General features: G+C 44.6%; 1 protein-coding gene across 1 annotated transcript in view; it reads left to right on the top strand.

The window, feature by feature from the left end:
- The window catches only part of pcgf3 (polycomb group ring finger 3), a 56,846-nt gene that overhangs the window by 15,473 nt on the left and 24,210 nt on the right, over positions 1 to 17,163 (top strand). Inside the window, 1 exon segment of the mRNA XM_030739670.1 lies at positions 15,179 to 15,288. Within this exon segment, the coding sequence (XP_030595530.1) occupies positions 15,274 to 15,288 (15 nt within the window). The 5' untranslated portion in view covers positions 15,179 to 15,273.

The raw sequence follows: 17,163 nt of genomic DNA, 5'->3' as shown, positions 1-17,163 counted from the left end.
CGTCTCCCTGCCTCAAACGTGTCTCCAGCTATAAGTGCTTCCTCTTTGCCTGCACGGCTCGAGTCAGAGCTGCTGCAGTCAGGAGAACGTGCTTCTTTTTGTACATTAGAGGCAGTCGAAGCCGCAGCGTTTAGTGTACAATTTGCATCTTAATGCGACTGTAATTCTTTAGAGTTTTCTTGCGTAAGAGAACCAAATGTAACTTATAATTAAATATTATTTGCAGTTGAAAAGCTCTGGGAATTTGGCACCTCCAAGTCTGAGGCCGTAGTTCTCCGCCAGAAAAGGCTGAATTGCCTGTTCTGGGTTTGGGATGAGTTTTGGGGTCAGGTGGGAGAGTTTAAGTACTGCTGCACTTTTCATGAGCCATGGAAGATTAACAGGTTGGGTGGTGCGGTAATGGGTGTCTGCCCTCAGCCGTTCAGGAGTGGCTCATGCCAGAGCTGCTTCTTCTGCTTCAGAATGACCTGCTGAGCTGGTTTGTGTGAGTAGATTAGGGCATGTTCAACCTTTAAGGGGCTCCAGGTCATGCTGGAGAGATGCTATGTATCTCAGCTAGTTTGGAAACCTCCGTCTATCCCTGTAAAGCCTTTGTCAGGGAGGTCGGGGCACGTCTGTGTAGGCTGCTGCCTTTGCGATCCTGATAAGCAGCAGAAGATGGATGGATATGTCAAAGTATGAAGTCATTTATCTTTCAGAAAAGTTACACATGCAAACAGGATTGTACTGCACATGGTGCAGAGCCATAAAGTCCATAGGTGTTCATCTTAAGCTTAAGTGAGCTGCTTCCCTGCAGCTGTCTGTGGTGAATATATTTGGTCATAAGTGAAGTTTTTCCAGCTGGTTATCTTCCAATGTGCCTGGGGAGCTAGATGTGGCTAATACGCTAACCACAGCCAAAAAAACAAACATTTGGCCGGCTGCTGGTGGTCCTCAGGATGATTATCTGGGAGAGAGGCGAGCTGCTTTGCATCTTCACAACATGCAGCTAAGGTTACATGGATACAGCGAGCCCTGTGTGGCTCGCTGCTGCACCCTGAAAGCAGAAAGTGAGCATTTCTCAGATGCACTGAGTCTTCTAATAGCCTTTTTAATTAATCCATGCGTCACTAATGGCTGTCAAAAAGGTCGATTATGTTTTTGTCTTAAAGTCACGGATGTTTTCCGTCTTTTTTTGGTAGATACTGCTGCATATCAGGTTTTCATATTTTTGCTGTAATGCATCACAAGCCAGTACATTGAAAGCATAATGTTATCTGACATTGGAGTTCATTAAGCCTGTTATCCTCTTGTACTTGAGGAAAATGGAGCTGCCACGAGAGCTTTATTGAATATTTTGTCTGAATAGAATATACACTGATCAAGTACAACATTATGACCACTGACTGGTGAAGTGGATAACACCGATTATCTCTTTATCGTGGCACTTGTTAGTGGGTCGGCTTTATCAGGGAGGAAGTGAGCACTTTGTCCTCAAAGTTGATGTGAGACGCAGGAAAAATGGGCAGCGTGAGGATTTGAGTGCATTTGAGGCCAAACTGTGATGGCTAGACGACTGGGTCAGAGCAGCTCCAAAAGGGCAGCTCCTGTGGGGCGTTCCTGGTCAGTATATATCAGAGCGGTCCAAGGAAGGAACAGCGGGGAACCAGCGACAGGGTCACGGGCAGCCAGGGCTCATTGATGCACGTGGGCCACGGAGGCTGGCGTGTGCGGTCCATCCAACAACTGCTGTAGCTCAAATAGCCGGAAAGGTGTCAGAATAAGTTTGTTTCATTTGTGACTTTGTTGAATCCTGACTGCGGTCGCTGACCTTCGGGATTTCTTGTAAATGATTCTGACATTTTCTGACAGGCAGAAAGTGAAAACTCTCAAACCGGTGGACCACAGTGCAGATGTTCAGCAGGGGTTATCAGTGTTTGCAGTCAGGAAAGGCTGCAGCCAGAAGGTGTGGCGCTGTTATCTCACAGAGCAGTGAAGTCTAATGAGCAGCATTTCACCCTTTTGAACCAGAGGAGAAAGTCTTAATGATCCTACACATGCATATGACAAGAAATGTTTGCTTCAGTATTTTATTAGTGCATGCATATTTATATTGATGCAGCCATAGTAGTTTTACATCATCTGCATCACATGCAGCCAACTTGTATTCACTTCCTTTAAATAAAGCCGTCCCTTAGGATGGGATGTGTTTTGTATTCCTGCTGACGGGCGCAGTTTGTTGGGATGATGGAGGAAACCAGCACTAACCGCCTCGTGTCTTTAATATGAATGACATAAAGGTTAAACCAGTTCTTCCATCAATGTGTACCCTAAGGCTAACTTGATGCTCAAGTACAGGTCAAACCTGCATTAATGTTTTTTTTTCTCTTCCCTTTGAAGTGGAAACACATCCGACTCGTAGTGACTTTATAAAGTGAGGAAAAAGAGTCATTTATAGTCATGTTTGTAGGCTCTGAATGGTTATGTCAGCTGTGTCGCAGTAAACTGACGTATAACTGGTTTTCCAAAGGTGTGTGGACCCCGGCCTGCTGCTCCCAGCGCTGCTAACATTAGCCACTGCACTTTTTGCGTATAAATATACATAGTTGTATATTTCAGCATAATTTAAAAAATGATTTTGATTGTGAAAGAATGGGATTTAAGGGTTTCACATGCTATATTTAGTCAGTGTTTAACCTCATTCTTTCAGACTGAGCTCTGTTTTGTCTTAGTCTAGTTGATTAGTCAGTTTTTTTTTCTCTCCTATTTAAACAACCAGTAAATAATTTGCCAGGAACATCCATAACTAAAACCAACAACTAAAAAAAACCACCTGAACAGGTAATTCTCTTGACTGTTGTAAGACGATGCAAACATCAGGAGTCGGTGTGTATTTTCCTAATCAGACGGCACAGAGAGGAACAGCGAGAGGAAAGCAGGATTTCTTGAAGCTTATCTGTTTTGTCTCGGTGCCGTCGGGGTGGGCCGTGTCTGCTCAGCCTCTGGATATTTAGACTGTTTACTCTTTGATATCTTCTCCTTATGTAGGGCAGCGTCTGTGTCTCTGTCTGCACAGTGGGATCACTGCATGCTCCTCAGTCGTTCCTGTGTTTGATTAACTTAAAGAAGCTCGATAATGAACCCATTTGAGCCCATTTGGCAAAGTTAAATCATTTAAGCGTTCTTCAGAAGCCCCCTGCGGGGGCATTAGTATGTTTAGGGGATCCCTGACCCTCCTTCATGAGAGTTGCTTTTTCCAGTGGAGCTAGTATTGTGAAGACACCCCCCTCCCTCCAATTTAGTTGGTGCTACTATTGTAATCTACCTATAGGATCAATTACACAGTTACAACTCCTGCATGCCATTAAAAATACTGCACGTCCACACAGGTACCTGTGGTGTTTATCTCCACACATCTAAATCTTTCCCAGGCATGTTCTGACGCAGAGCTTTGGGCTCATCTCTCCCTGATATTGAATTTTGCAGAAACCATGTGAGGTCCTATGTGTTAGTGCACAGGAGCTCCATGTTTGGTTTACTGATTGTTTCTGCTTGCCCTGTCAGCTGAAAGAATTGGGCCCTGCGATCAATAACAGCATCACTCTGACCTTCTCGGGCGGTCCCTAAAGCAGAGGAGGTGAAAATAGATGTTTTGCGTCATCGCAGTGACCTTGGAGTCGTAAGAAGAGCGTGGAAGTTGTGCTGACTGTAACGCTGAGTCGGAGTCTTGAAGGTTTTCTTTGGGCTTTGGTATTTCAGACTGAAGAACCTGGTGAAACCCACGAGGTCTTGAGCTGGTTTCGTAACTCGGCTCCTAGCCTCGATTTAGGGGTTTGACTTGAATTTAAGCAGCTTAACTCACTGACCCTTTCATAGATGCATAATTACAGGGACTAGCTGAAATCAGGGAGTTGTTGCTGTTGAAGCTTCTTCTAAGGTGACCACGTTAAGATCATCTGACTTATATTTACATAAAAGATACTTTTACCTTTAAGTGCAGAGAGCTTGCTTAAACTGCAGTGAATAAACTGCACTTCTAAAATATTAGTAGAATCTGGGACATGGTGCAGAGCACTTAAACCCAATAGCACACCAAAAATAAAAATAAAATGATGGTGTGCAACTGTATACATTCTTGCTGATCTGATAAGATAGGCCCAGTGGATGCAGACACCGTGATGTAACCCTCCGGTTAGGGAAACCCCTGGTGTTTTTAAAACCAGGTTTGCTTAGCAAGCGGTGGATTTGACCGTGAAACTGTGGTACGCTGCACAGTCACAGGTCAGCAACAATGATACCCTGCTTTGGCCTTCTTTTTGATTCAAACGGGGCCCCGAGTTTAGAAAAGGAAGTTCATGTTTTATTCAGCGGGAGCAGCGACTGAGGGCATAAACTCCTCAGCAAACACTTTGCTGAGGTCAAAGAAAAAGGAGCTGAAAGGTTGGTTTTTCCCGCAGACTTTGATACAGTCAGATTTCTTCTTGAATCCAGAGGAATCGCCCCGGATTCAGCGCAAGCTACTTTTGCACTTTTCAGACCTGGAAACTCATCTTTTATATGCAGTCTACGGGCTCTTTAGCCAATCCCAGACATTATGCAACGAGGTCGATTTATGATATATTTTTAAGAGATTTTGTGTTGGGGAGTTTTCTGTGATACCCTCCCTCAAGCCTCAAACACACAGAAGCACTGAGAGGCTGATCCAATATCTCACTATTCTCCCCTTTTGAATGTTTTCTGCATCTGATCCCATTAAATCTCTTCATTAAAGTAATCAATAAAAGGCTGACAGATTCTCCTGGTAAAAAAAAAAAAATCTATTTATTTGTGCTCTAATCCAGATGCTTCGTCACATCATTCACAAGATTTAAAAGTGTCTTCAGGTGAGCAGAATCAGGCTGACAGGTGCCTCCATCCAGTGCTCAGACCTGTTTTTAGTTGTGGTAGAGTCCATTATTCCTGGGACTGCAGCCAAGATACTTTAAGATACTCTAGTTTTAGTTTGCAGCATTTCTCTTTGATGCTGCAATAAAACCCAAATTAAGCATCTTTAGATTTGAGTGATAATCGTGGATGTTGGGATGTTTCCCATATTTGTCAGTTTAATCCACATAAATAACTTTTAAACTCAAGAAATAATCACCACATGGATCAGTATTGATCTGTTTCAGGTTCCCTTTGAGCTTGAATCTGTATTAAACTTTCACTTTTTGATGAAGATCACCCAGGATGTAGGCAGCATACAGGAAGGTGAATGATGGTGGAGGACGTGCTGGTTTAACAGTCTAACGAGTCAGCGAGATCAGACCTGTGAATATCGGTTTCTTTTTCCGCATCGCCTCTGGGAAAGACTCGCTGACACAAAGAAGTACTCGGTGTACTCAGCCCCCACATCTCCCCGCTCACTCTCATCCAGCTCGAAGTCAAAAGGAAGCATCTTATCCTTGCTTAGCAGATGTGTCAGACAGCAGACACGGATGCATGTAAAATTTCTTAAAACTTTCAGTAACCATTTCAGGTTATCCGAGCACCGGCTGCTTCTGTTTTAGGGTCTGTTCTTTCAGTTTTGTGCCTGACCTGTGAGGCAAATCGCACATTAGCTTCAATAACTCCACCGCTGGCCCTCGCAGCCTCAACTCAGAGCTCAATTATTCAAGTGTTGCTGCTTTCTGGCAGCGCGTACGGCCTCCTGGCCTGCTGCGGTCTGCTTCTCTTTGGATCCCATCTATTGTCTGACTGATTTCCCCAGGCACCGAGTCCTGGCTGGAGGATTGAGGGCCATCAAACAGAATTAAGAGGACACAATAACTGTGTGTGTGTGACGGTGGATGTGTGTGCGTTTCTGTGAATACTCAGGCAAGAGTGCATTTCCATTTTGTGTAGATTTTGGTTGGTGTCTAAGTGTGTGTGTGTGTGTGTGTGTGTGTGTGTGTGTGTGTGTGTGTGTGTGTTTTGAATTGAAGCCAAAGCTTCTACAACAAGCAGAGGCCTCTCCTCCTGGCTCCGTCCACTGATGCAGGCCTTCAGTGTCCATCGCTCCAGCTGGCGGCCAATTTATACTGAGGCCAAACACTCCAATACCCACAGGCAGGCCAACAGGGGCTCTTTGTGATGCCAGAGTGTGTGCGAGAGAGTGTGTGTCTGTCTCTGTGTGTACTTATCAGCTATTGAGCCAGTTGTTCAGCTCATGATTGACTGCAAATGTTGTTAATCTTAAGACTTGGCTGCATTGCTAAAAGTGTGAATTACATTATAATAGTGGCTCAGAATCAGTGAGTGCGCTGGAAGCTGTGAAGCTGTTGTGTGGAGGAAGAAGAGTCTTGTTGCAATAAAAAAACTGCACTGCCTGATTCGCTGGTACCGGGATAAGAAAACAAAAGTGTCTGGTCCTGCAGATTTATCAGAAAGGGATCAAATAAAATGTTGTTCGGGATTTTGTTAGGCCATTCAAATCTAATGGGTTCATCACATTTGCAGTGCTGAACGTTATTTACCTTCGTATTGATGTGGCTGCTGTGACTCTGCTGGTAATGCTTACTCAGTAGTTCCCACCTCAGTTGTTAATATTCAGTATAATGTGGAATTGCACTAAATTACATATATTGAAGCAGCTGCTTTGAGTTTATCCAGAGCAGCTGCTCTAAAATGCACCCACTCGCACTCATTAACTGGACCGGGCCATTAATCTGATTTTATTTTGTGATTTTTGGCTTCCAAACAAAATAATCAGGATGAAGCAAGAACTGAGGTCTTCAAGGTCAATGTAATGATCTATTGGTCACAAATTAACAAAGTGTGGTGTGAATTGTCAACACAGAAAAAGTACGGTATAAAGTTTTAATGTCACATTTTACCTCTGACCTCTCCTTCAAGGTCAATAGGAGGTCAAAGTGATAATAATGCTGTATAGAGCTATTTAAAGCTGTTTCTTACTGACAGCATGTAGGTAATTATATATGGGGGTTCGAGATAGCACATTACTGTGCACCTCTGACCTCTTCTTCAAGGTCCAAAAAAAGGTCAAACTTTCATAAAATGTCTTTTATCTTTAAAATTCTGCTTTTCATTGTATTGGGAACATTTAGGAAGTGATGCTCATATATGGGGACAGAATGAGCTGCCTAGTTAGTTAGAAATAAAACTGTGGCATATTTTTATTATGACCAGGGTTCGAGGCAGCGGTTGATCGCCCGGTGCTGTGCCTTGCTGAGGTGCCGTCGCGCTGGGCTGAGAATTTCAGCAGTTAGCTACCAGAACAGGTCGCTGTTGTAACAGTTAGCTAGCGATGCAGCTATTAGCATTAGCATTAGCGGATCACGGAGGCCAGCCGGTGAAATTTTTCTGGCTAGAACCGTGATGGCTGTCATGTATATTGCAGTAACAGGTTATAACCATTTAAGTATATAACAATCAGAATAGAAGTACAATGTTCCTGAATACGTTTTATTTTTATGTTTTTAGAAAACAAAGTAAACTTGTGTATTCTCTAAACGCTTGATATTTATTACTAAACATTTAAACTGTTTTTTTTTTTTTATTAAACAGAGAAATGATTGCTACACGTGTACTATATCCACATAATTATACTCAAAATTATTATATCAAGTATATTAAAATGGGTTATAACAGGGTAAATAACAAAAGCCTGCACTGTGCACTTGTTTTTACTGCACTAAAATCCCCTTTAAACAGGGAGCTGCTGTGGTGCAGGTTTGCTTCTTGTTTATTTGTTTCATTTAGATTATATTAGAATTTTTTTAACTTGCCTCTGAAAACATTTTTTCCATACTCTTTGCGGGCTGCTTGTCTGTGGGATCTGGGAGTTATTTCTGTCCCACTCAGATGATTCATCTCTGGGTATTTAAAGACACGGTCCTCAGTCTGAAACAAAAATAAAGTGGATAAATGTGTAGTTTCTTATTTTTTTAATCTAAAACCATGCATTTTTCTGATCTACTGGAGTCTTTGTTTTCCCCTCCGTATATTTTACCTTGATCCACTTGAGCAGTTGGTGTGTTGGTTGTGAAACCCTCTGGAGACACTAGCGTAAGCATTTGGAGAGGGAGCTCGGGGGATGAGCTCCTTTAGTCGTGTATCGAGCAGCAGTGGAGCAGTAGGCTGAGGCTCGCCCACTCCCACTGTGGTCACAACCAGTGGTGCTTAAGTACACAATGCTGTGTTATAACAGCCTTTCTCTGCGGTCTAGAGGCTGTGCAAAAGCAGCAGAAAATATTTCTCACCATAACCTGGTGGGGGGTTAAATTTGCAGGTCAGATCTGATTGGTGAGTGGTTCCTGTCTGTTTCTGGGTGAAACTGGTTGCAGAGAGGATGCTGCAGCGAAAACCTCCCTGTGATTGTTTTTTTTTTTGGTCGTTAGAAGACCGAATCATTTGCCCACCTTTTGCACGGTGATGCCGACCGGTCTGCAAACACAAGCTGTAAATGGAGTGTTTGCCTTCACTCCAACTACTTCAATCACTCACCAACCAGTTAGAGAATACACATTTTCCCCCAGAGACAGGTGGTTGCCAGGGGGGGTCCCCAATCAGTCTTTAGGCCTGTGTGACTGAGGCTTAAGAAAAACTGGTTGCTCTCAAAACCTGCTGTATATCAATTTTCCAGTGTATACTCTTCTGAAAATACCCAAAGTAACTTAAACTTACATATTCTAATATAGATATTCGTGATCTCTCTGAACAAGAATTGAAATGAAAAACACCGCTCGGTCCGGTAGGAGGTTCTCTCAGGCAAGTCGGTGTTTTTGACCTTGAAACCCATCTCACAAGGTCAACTGCCAGCACTACAGCGTCCACTGTGAGAGGTCTCCTGGTGCAGCCGGGAGCCCAGATGGCAGTGGAGCCGAGCGCTTCAGGAGAGCTTCGCAGTAACCACGGGGTCTGTTCCTGTGATCTTGGCTTGAAACTAAACTGTGAGTGAGTTTGGGCTTTTAGGTAAGCGGTGCGCTTCATTTATAATGCATGGCAAAAATGATAGCTCTGTAGTGAATGGATGCAAGAACAGTAATTGCTTTACCCCAGCTGTCCTTTCCACAGAGCTGTGAGTATTTCCAGAAGTGGGCTGAAACAGTATCACAGATTTGGCTCACTGACGGCCTTTTCCCATCGTGACTATGCTCCAATTATTCATTCAGCACCACGTGATGGCCGACTGTAACGAGGAGGTTACTGCTGCAGAATGTCATTTCATCTCTGCTCGGTTTGTTCTTCTCAGAGGTCAAGAGGGTCAACAAACCTTTGACACCCCCCCCACCCACCCTCACCCCCACACACAAAGTCAGACAACTGAAATTTCACCTGCGCTGCTGTTTCTGCCCTTTTGAGACAGCTGGCTCTGCTTACAAGCAGTTACACAACAGCATCAAAAATGAAATGACTCCTGAAATGTTCCTGAATTGATCCTCTTATCTGGACCCCCCCCCCCCCCCCCCCCCCCCCCAATGAGAAGCATTACAGAGTGGATTGAAGCCACAGACGTCTTCCTGGTATAGATCAGGAAAAATAAATTTATCTTGACGTGGTTTTAAAAAACGTTTTGACGTGAATTACAGCAAGTGGATTTATGTTTTGATAGTAATATCTTTGTGGAGAGGTAAACATGCCTTTCAGAGAGGCCCCAAATCTTTCACCTTTGTCTCATAGCTTTCTCTCCCTGCCCCCTCTTTAGCTCCACTGCCCCCCAGGGTAGATTCACCTTGCAGCAAACCTACCCTCTGAGAGCGTGGGCTTTCTGGGCCTGTGAATCCTTAAAATAAACCTCTGATCGTGGCTCCTCATTAGAGGAGATGGTCTCAGATGTTTGTGATGGGAGAAGCTTAAAATTGTGACATTTTTTGAGCATTTTTCAAGAAAGACTGGAAGGGATCATGTAAACGTACCTGCGTTGCACCAACACCTTTAATTAAGCTGCAGGTGAATACCACCGAGCACAGATTGAAGCTGATGCCCTGACTTAGCTGCGCCCAGCCTGGTGTGGCCGTTTCTGTGGCTCATAAAAACCAGTGCGACTGGTTTCGGCGTTGGTGTGAATGTGAGTTTCTTGTTGCTGTTGGACAGGTTTCAGTGGGAGGCTGTGATGATGATGATGATGGTCTCACTGTGAGTCACTACAAAATAGAAAAGAGTTGGAACAGATCCATGAAAGTCGCTGTCTTTACGTTCATCTCATGTTCTTCCTGTCAGAGTTTCTTTAACCACCTAATGTGAGAGACTCAGTTCATAGATTAATTATCATCTTTTAGCCTTTTCCCCCTCAAACATTCAGCTTCTCAGATGTGATTTAACTGGTTTTCTAAGAAGTCAGCTGACTCTAAATGGAATATTTTGTTGAGGGCATCACATGGGACTCTGAGACTAACCAGAGTCCCATGTGATGCCCTCCTTACAAAGTCTTTATGGGCCAATAGAGTCATCAAATAGACACACATTCAGAGTTCTAATGTGATTTTAAAACTGCCAAAAACATTTGAAAATTGTGTATCATTGTCTGTGGAGCATTTTTTGCAGCCGGGGTGCGACGTCTCTGCGCTGCCGCCTCTTAAACTGTACGTGGAGTCGTTTTGACAGACGGCAGGGGAAATAAAAGTGGGCGAGAGCAGGAAATGCAATATTTGAAGTAAATTTCACATCTTTCTGCCAGCAGGAATTTTGATGTGGCCAATCACAAGAACAATTACAGACTTCCAGGAAATGAAGTTTTGTAGATAAAATTCTGCAGAAGGAGCAATTTCCTCCTTCGTAGCCTCAGCGGGCGTGCTGTTTGGTCCTTGGTGTGAGGGTGGACTAACGTATGGCCTTTTATGATTCTAGCAAATATAACGTCCAAATATGCCTTTCAGTGTGAGGGACACCAGACGTTATTGCCCTTTTCTCCTGGCAGCGAGGAAGCAGCTATTATTTGTGTTTATATCTACTGTGAATGCATGAAGGCAGACTTTTTCTGAACAGATTACCCCTCAGAGTCACTGCTGCATGACTTCTCACTGTGGGGCCTTCAGAATAATCCGGGTGAAGTAAAAGGATGTTCAGCCTGCACTGAAAAACTCACAGGAGGGGAAGGGCAGCTCTGAGATCAGTCGGTTTCTGACTCAAAAGCTAAAAGCAGGATCACGATCGTGGACGAGAGGAACCCAAAAGCAAAGTTTGGAGACATGCATCTCACACTGAACTGAAATGAGGCTGCACGGAGGTTAGCACCGTTGCCTCGCAGTAAGAAGGTCCTGGGTTCAATCCCACCTTGGCCGGGACCTTTCTGTGTGGAGTCTGCTTGTTCTCCCCGTCTCTGCGTCGGTTTTCTCCGGGTATTCCGGTTTCCTCCCAGTCCAAAGACATGCAGTTAGTGGAGCTAGGTGATTCTAAGTTGCCCGTAGGTGTGGGTGTGAGTGTGAGTGTGGATGGTTGTGTGTGTCTCTCTGTGTTAGCCCTGCGACAGGCTGGCGACCTTTCCAGGGTGTTCCCCGCCTCTCGCCCTATGACAGCTGGGATAGGCTCCGGCCCCCCTGCAACCCTGAAAAGGCTAAGTGGAAGAAAATGGATAAACTGAAATGAAAGTAGTGCAAATTAGGACTGGGTTCGAATCTGCTGGGTGGCCTTTCTTTGTGGCTTTTGCGTGTCCTGTGCCTGTGTGGGTTCTTTTCAGGTCCTCTGGCTTCCTCTCAAGTCCAAAGACATCCTCGTTAGTCTAACTGCTGACTAAATTGGCTGCAGAGGTGAGATGGACTAGTCTAGGGTGTAACCCATAGGCTCCAGCCTTCCCACGACCCTGAAATGAATAAGCGGGTAATAAGTTGAGCCTGATGTTTCCCCACATGTTAAAGATCAGCTCCCAGTCGTCTCCTCAGTGTGGGAACTGCAGCTCATTAATTTACCACAACACTGATACATGCACTGAAACAAGGATGCAGTGAATAAATACATAATTCCTGCTTTTTCATGGCAGGTAATTTTCCTTTTGTTAGGCCGGTTAGATCTTAGTCTGGCAGTGAGAGAATTACAGCGGGATTGTAAGTCACTGTGAATCCCACCTCTGCTGGTGAGACGGGCAGGAAATGAGCTGAGACACAGAGGAGTCTGACATGCCACAGAGACCTTTGGTGGATTTGATAACGGTAGTTGCAATTAAATGCTGCGTGTCTTACTCACTGTTATCTGGCGGTTAACAATGATGCAAGTGTCTCTGATAGGATGGCGAATGCTGGCTCTCTGCGCGCCGCCTTTTAAATAGCTGCTATCCTTAAATGACCCCGAATGCAGCAGCCTGAAGTCAGCGCTGAGCTGAGCTCAGTTGAGGTTTGTCATGTGGTTTGTTTTATGTATACTGTATATTTTACCTCCACTCATCCAGCAGCAGTTCAAGAGGAGCCACACAGACAGACACGAGCGGTCAAACCTGAATCTGAGGGCCTGAAGTTATTTTGTCTGGATAATGAAGCGATGTTCATACTGAATACCGATGCAGTGCCTGAACTGAGGATGAAATCCAACATGATGTGGAAACTTGACTGTTGCACGTCTGTAACTGCTTTATTTTGAAGTTGCAAAAATAATTTCACCTGCATGCTACGCTGCCAGAAGTTTGTGGACACCTGCTGGTCTCGATGCCTCAGTGCTACCAGAGCTGCTAACCATCGTTACCGCTGAGATTTTGATAAATAGTGCGTCTGTCTTGCTTTATTTAACTGAATTTTATCCTTGTGTCTGAACACAAGCAGAAATTTCTGTTACATTTGAGTAACTTAAATTTAAAACATAATGTTTTAGAGATAAAACGAGTTTTTTTTCCTTAGTTGAAAGAAGATCCTGCAGATGCGTGCAGTCAGATTTCCTGTTTATACCCCTGTGCATTCAGCTAGATCTACAAAGAAGCAGTTTTCAGTGTTGTGTGGACGAGCTGACCGATGCTGCATCCAACACCTTTGGGAACATGTTTCAGAAACTGGCAGAAAGCCTGGATCGTTATGTACTGTTTATATAACATTGCACTGGAGTGAGAGAGTCGCTTATGGCTGTAATGTGAAGTTCAGGTGTGCAAACGTGTATTTCAAAGCCCTTGAAAGGAGACTTTTCTTCTGTTTTTATTGCTGGACTCTCCGGGAGTAACTTTGCTTATTCACAGTCCAAAATGAGCCGTATTTATCTGATAATGTGGCTCGGTGGAGCCACTCGATCTCGCTGTGAAACGAGTTGTTTCAGCTCCCTTCTGCATCCCTTTAAGCGGTGGGGAGGCTTAAAGCGGGCCCACCACCACTTAAAGGGATGCAAAGGTGGGCAATTAATTTTCCCAGGGATTGCATGAGAAACTGGGACTGGTTTGGAGGGTTGCAGCAATAAGCTGAACTCAGTTCTGCCCAATATTTATCTCTCTTAGACATCCAGGAGTAGACAAAGCTGTCAAATGGTGTTTACAGCAGCCTGAAGCTCCTGGCTCACAGATACTGACCGAACTGTGGGAATATGAGCATCTACCACTGGAGCAGTGCATATGAGGAAAAGTACGGGAAAAGGGTAATCTTAATGTACTGTTGTTAAGTGTAAGGCACAGACTGTGGTTGATACCTGAGGAGTTTTTACAGGCGAGAGAGCAGAAAGTCATCCTCATATTGCACCCTAAATATTGTTAATTTGTAACATTTGCTTGGTTCTTTTCCCCATTTTATTTATTTATCTTTTTGAGCTGTGTGTAAAATATTTAAAAAAAAAAAAATCATATCCTTATTCCTGGCAGGGGGTCAGCTGAGGACAGGCATGCTGCCGGGCTTGTAACACCCTGACAGAGACCTGAAGTCAACTTCAGAGCTGATGTTGTACCAAAGATTACATCACAGAGGAATGGCTGGAGGTCATGTGACTGTGACATCTGTGTGAAGGTCCTGTAATTGGCCACCGTAGAGCTGCATGTCATCTCTGTCCACTAACTGGGCTAATTTCACGGTCTGATGAGCAGACAGGAGCAGGCTGGCAGCCTCACCGTTAAAGGCAGTTTCTTTTGAAGTGTGTGTGTGTGTGTGTGTGTGTGTGTGTGTGTGTGTGTGTGTGTGTGTGTGTGTTTGAAGGAGGATGAAGGGGTGGCGCGTGCACTCGGCTGGCGCTCGCTCTCCCATCGTGACTGGTGTGGTCGGACTCCTACAATTAGGCGATGAATCACAGACAGCGGCGGCAGAGGCAGTCTCTGCAGCGGAGGACGACCGTGACGTTCAGGAGTGCGGTGTTAAACTGAAGTGGTGTTTCATTCAATCCTTGTGTGTGTGTGTGTGTGTGTGTGTGTGTGTGTGTGTGTGTTCCTTCTGGCCGAGCAGCCTTTGTTGTGGTGTTTGGCTTGTCAGTCAGCAGTGTTGGTGGTGCTGAGATGTGTAGTTTCCAGAGTGTTGTGACCGTGGGTGGCTTTCTTTCTTGGGCCGTTCAGTAAAACACAACCAAATATAAAGCTGTTATTTAAGAATGAAATAAAACTGAAATAGATTTTATGTCGCTCAGGCTAACACAGAATGATGGCTGCTTGAAGTTCCTGAAATATTTGGATGTGTGATTTCTGACAGCAGATTTGGAGGCCTATAGAAACTTTTATTTTATTTATGACTTTTCATGTTCGGGGCTCGTAATATTCTTTGAAACGGTCCAAATCAGGAGACCGGTTTCCCCGGGGAAGGCACAGTTTGTTTTCTTTCCCCTAATATGCATCTTTAAAATGCAGGACAGCCAAAGATTATAATAAATTCAGCGGTTTTAAGATAAAGGGTCTGCGTTTCACACTGTCCCAAACACGACGAGGCTCCAGAAATGTGTTTGAACATTTTTAATGATGATTGAATTTCCCCGTAGATGTGCCTGTAACATTTGGGATTTAAACAGATGAAACGCGGCAGCATCACTGCAGTTTGCAGCGCTGCACCTGTGATTAACAGGTTTGATCTTGTTTGTATCTGGAAAGCAGAAGTGACAGGTGCTATTTGAGGTTATGTGTTTGAGTATTTCAGGCTCCAAAAAAGTAGAAAAAGTCTTGAATTGTTTCCACACCGTGTATGAACTCAGCTGCGTTCAGCAGTATCAGCTCCTGGGCTGACCTGACCCCATGGTGAGAACTGCACTGTTAAATGGTTTGGGTCCTCCTCAGCACCTCACTGTGAGCCCCTCTTATTTAGTTTTCATAAGAATAAATTCAAATTCATAATTTCTGTGTTTGCAGGCTTTGATTAGAGGCTCTCCACGATGAGCAGCTAACACCGACCGCCGCACAACCACAGGAAGAGACGTGGCTGCTGCACCACCCACAGTCGACGCATGGCGGTATTAGGGGTGAGAATCGCACTGCACAAGTCACAGTGTTTTTCACAATAACAGAAAATATCTTTTATGACCCGTGATAATCACTGATGTACAAACACGTGGCTCAGCTGTTATAATTCATAACAATGTTTAGCATTTGAGAGGTTTTCAGACATGTGCCCAAGCCTGACCAAAGGGTGAGCCAAAGCTTCAAGGCACACCTGTATTCATATTTGCAGAACATAGCCTGTATTAAAAATATATAGGCGTGGGGGGGTGGGGTGAGCCTGCTTGAGTAGGAATTAAGCGGGTAAGCATTAGGTTCACTGATCATAAGTGAACTGCATCTGACGTAAATTTAAAGCCCCTTCACCACTTTTTATGCAGTTAGAATACCCCATTATTATTCTTCAGTAGATTAACATGATTTTTATTATGCAGTAATATAATTAATTTCTTTAAAAAAAGCATGAAGATGGCTGTGGTTTTTGCAAAACGGAGGAGGAACTTGCATCTCATGCAGAAGCTGCAGTCTGAAAGAAATCAAAGACTGTGGTGGCAGCAGAGAGTGTATCCAGGCAGCATCAGATGGTCTGTAGGATGACTCTGGAAATCAAGAAGAGGATGTGAGTAAAGGCAGAGGCAAGGATTAAATGGTGGAAGGAAAAAGTGTTGCACAGAGGTCAGGAAGGAGCTGAGACAGGGCCTGGGTGGTAGGGTAGAGTTACCAGATGACTGGGAAAGTACAGCTGTGGTACTGCAAAGAAGATGATTGGTGTATCCTTTGGACAAATGGAAGTACAGGAAAGTATTCAAAGGAAGGTGGTGTCATTAGGTTAGCAAAGAAAAGGTGGGATAATCAGGTAGATAATCGGGCATTCAGCAACAAGAGATGAGGGAAAGGAGAAGCTTTATGGTGAGTTGTGTGTGAGGCTGGACACTAAGGAAGGAGAAAGGGATTTGTATGGATTGGCTGAACAGAGATCGAGCTGGAAAGGATGTGCAGCAGGTTGGAGTGATGAAGCAGAGAGATGGAAATGTACTAATGAGTGAAGAGAGAGTGCTGAGAAGATGGAAGGAGAACTTTGAGGAGCTCATGAATGAAGGAAATTAGAGCGAGAGGGGAGGACAGTTAGTGAAACAGGAAGTGCAGAGGATTAGTAAAGAGGAAGTGAGGACAGCTATGAAGAGGAGGAAGAGCAGAAAGACAGTTGGTCCAGATGACATACCTGTGGAGGTATGGAGATGAGAGAGGGCAGCTGAACCAGATTGTTTAACACCTGGAGAGTGAGAGGATGCTGAGGAATGGAGGAGCGGTGTACTGGTGCCAGTTTGTAAGAACACGGGTGATGTGCAGCTGTAGGAACTACAGAGGGATGAAGCTGATGAGCCACACCATGAAGCTATGGGAAGAAGATTGGTGAGGATCAGTGAGCAGCAGGATGGCTTCATGCTGAGAGAGAGCACCACAGATGAGATGTTTGCTCTGAGAGTTGATGGAGAAGGACAGAGGAGGTCAGAAGGAGCTTCACTGGGTGTTTGGATCCAGAGAAAGCAGATGATGGGATGCTGAGAGAGGAACTGTGGGACTGCATGAGGAAGTCAGAAGAGGCAGAGGAGGATGTGAGGGTGGTGCAGGACATGTATGAGGACAGTGGTGAGGTGTGCAGTGGGGGTAGGATTACGTCAATGATCTGCTCTGAGCCCCTTCTTGTTTGCGGTGGTGATGGACAGGCTGACAGATGAGGTGAGGCAGGAGTCTCTGTGGACTCTGAAGTTTGCAGATGACACTGATCTGCAGTGGGAGCAGGTGGAAGAGTACGACCTGGAGAAAGGGGAATGAGAGCCAGCAGAAATATGAAGATGCAAGAAGAAGAGGTAGTGAAGGTAGATGAGTTTGAATAC

The sequence above is a fragment of the Archocentrus centrarchus genome, chromosome 10 (genome assembly GCF_007364275.1).
Source record: "Archocentrus centrarchus isolate MPI-CPG fArcCen1 chromosome 10, fArcCen1, whole genome shotgun sequence".
Classification (NCBI taxonomy): Eukaryota; Metazoa; Chordata; class Actinopteri; order Cichliformes; family Cichlidae; genus Archocentrus; species Archocentrus centrarchus.
This window is presented reverse-complemented; position numbering and strand designations above follow the sequence as displayed.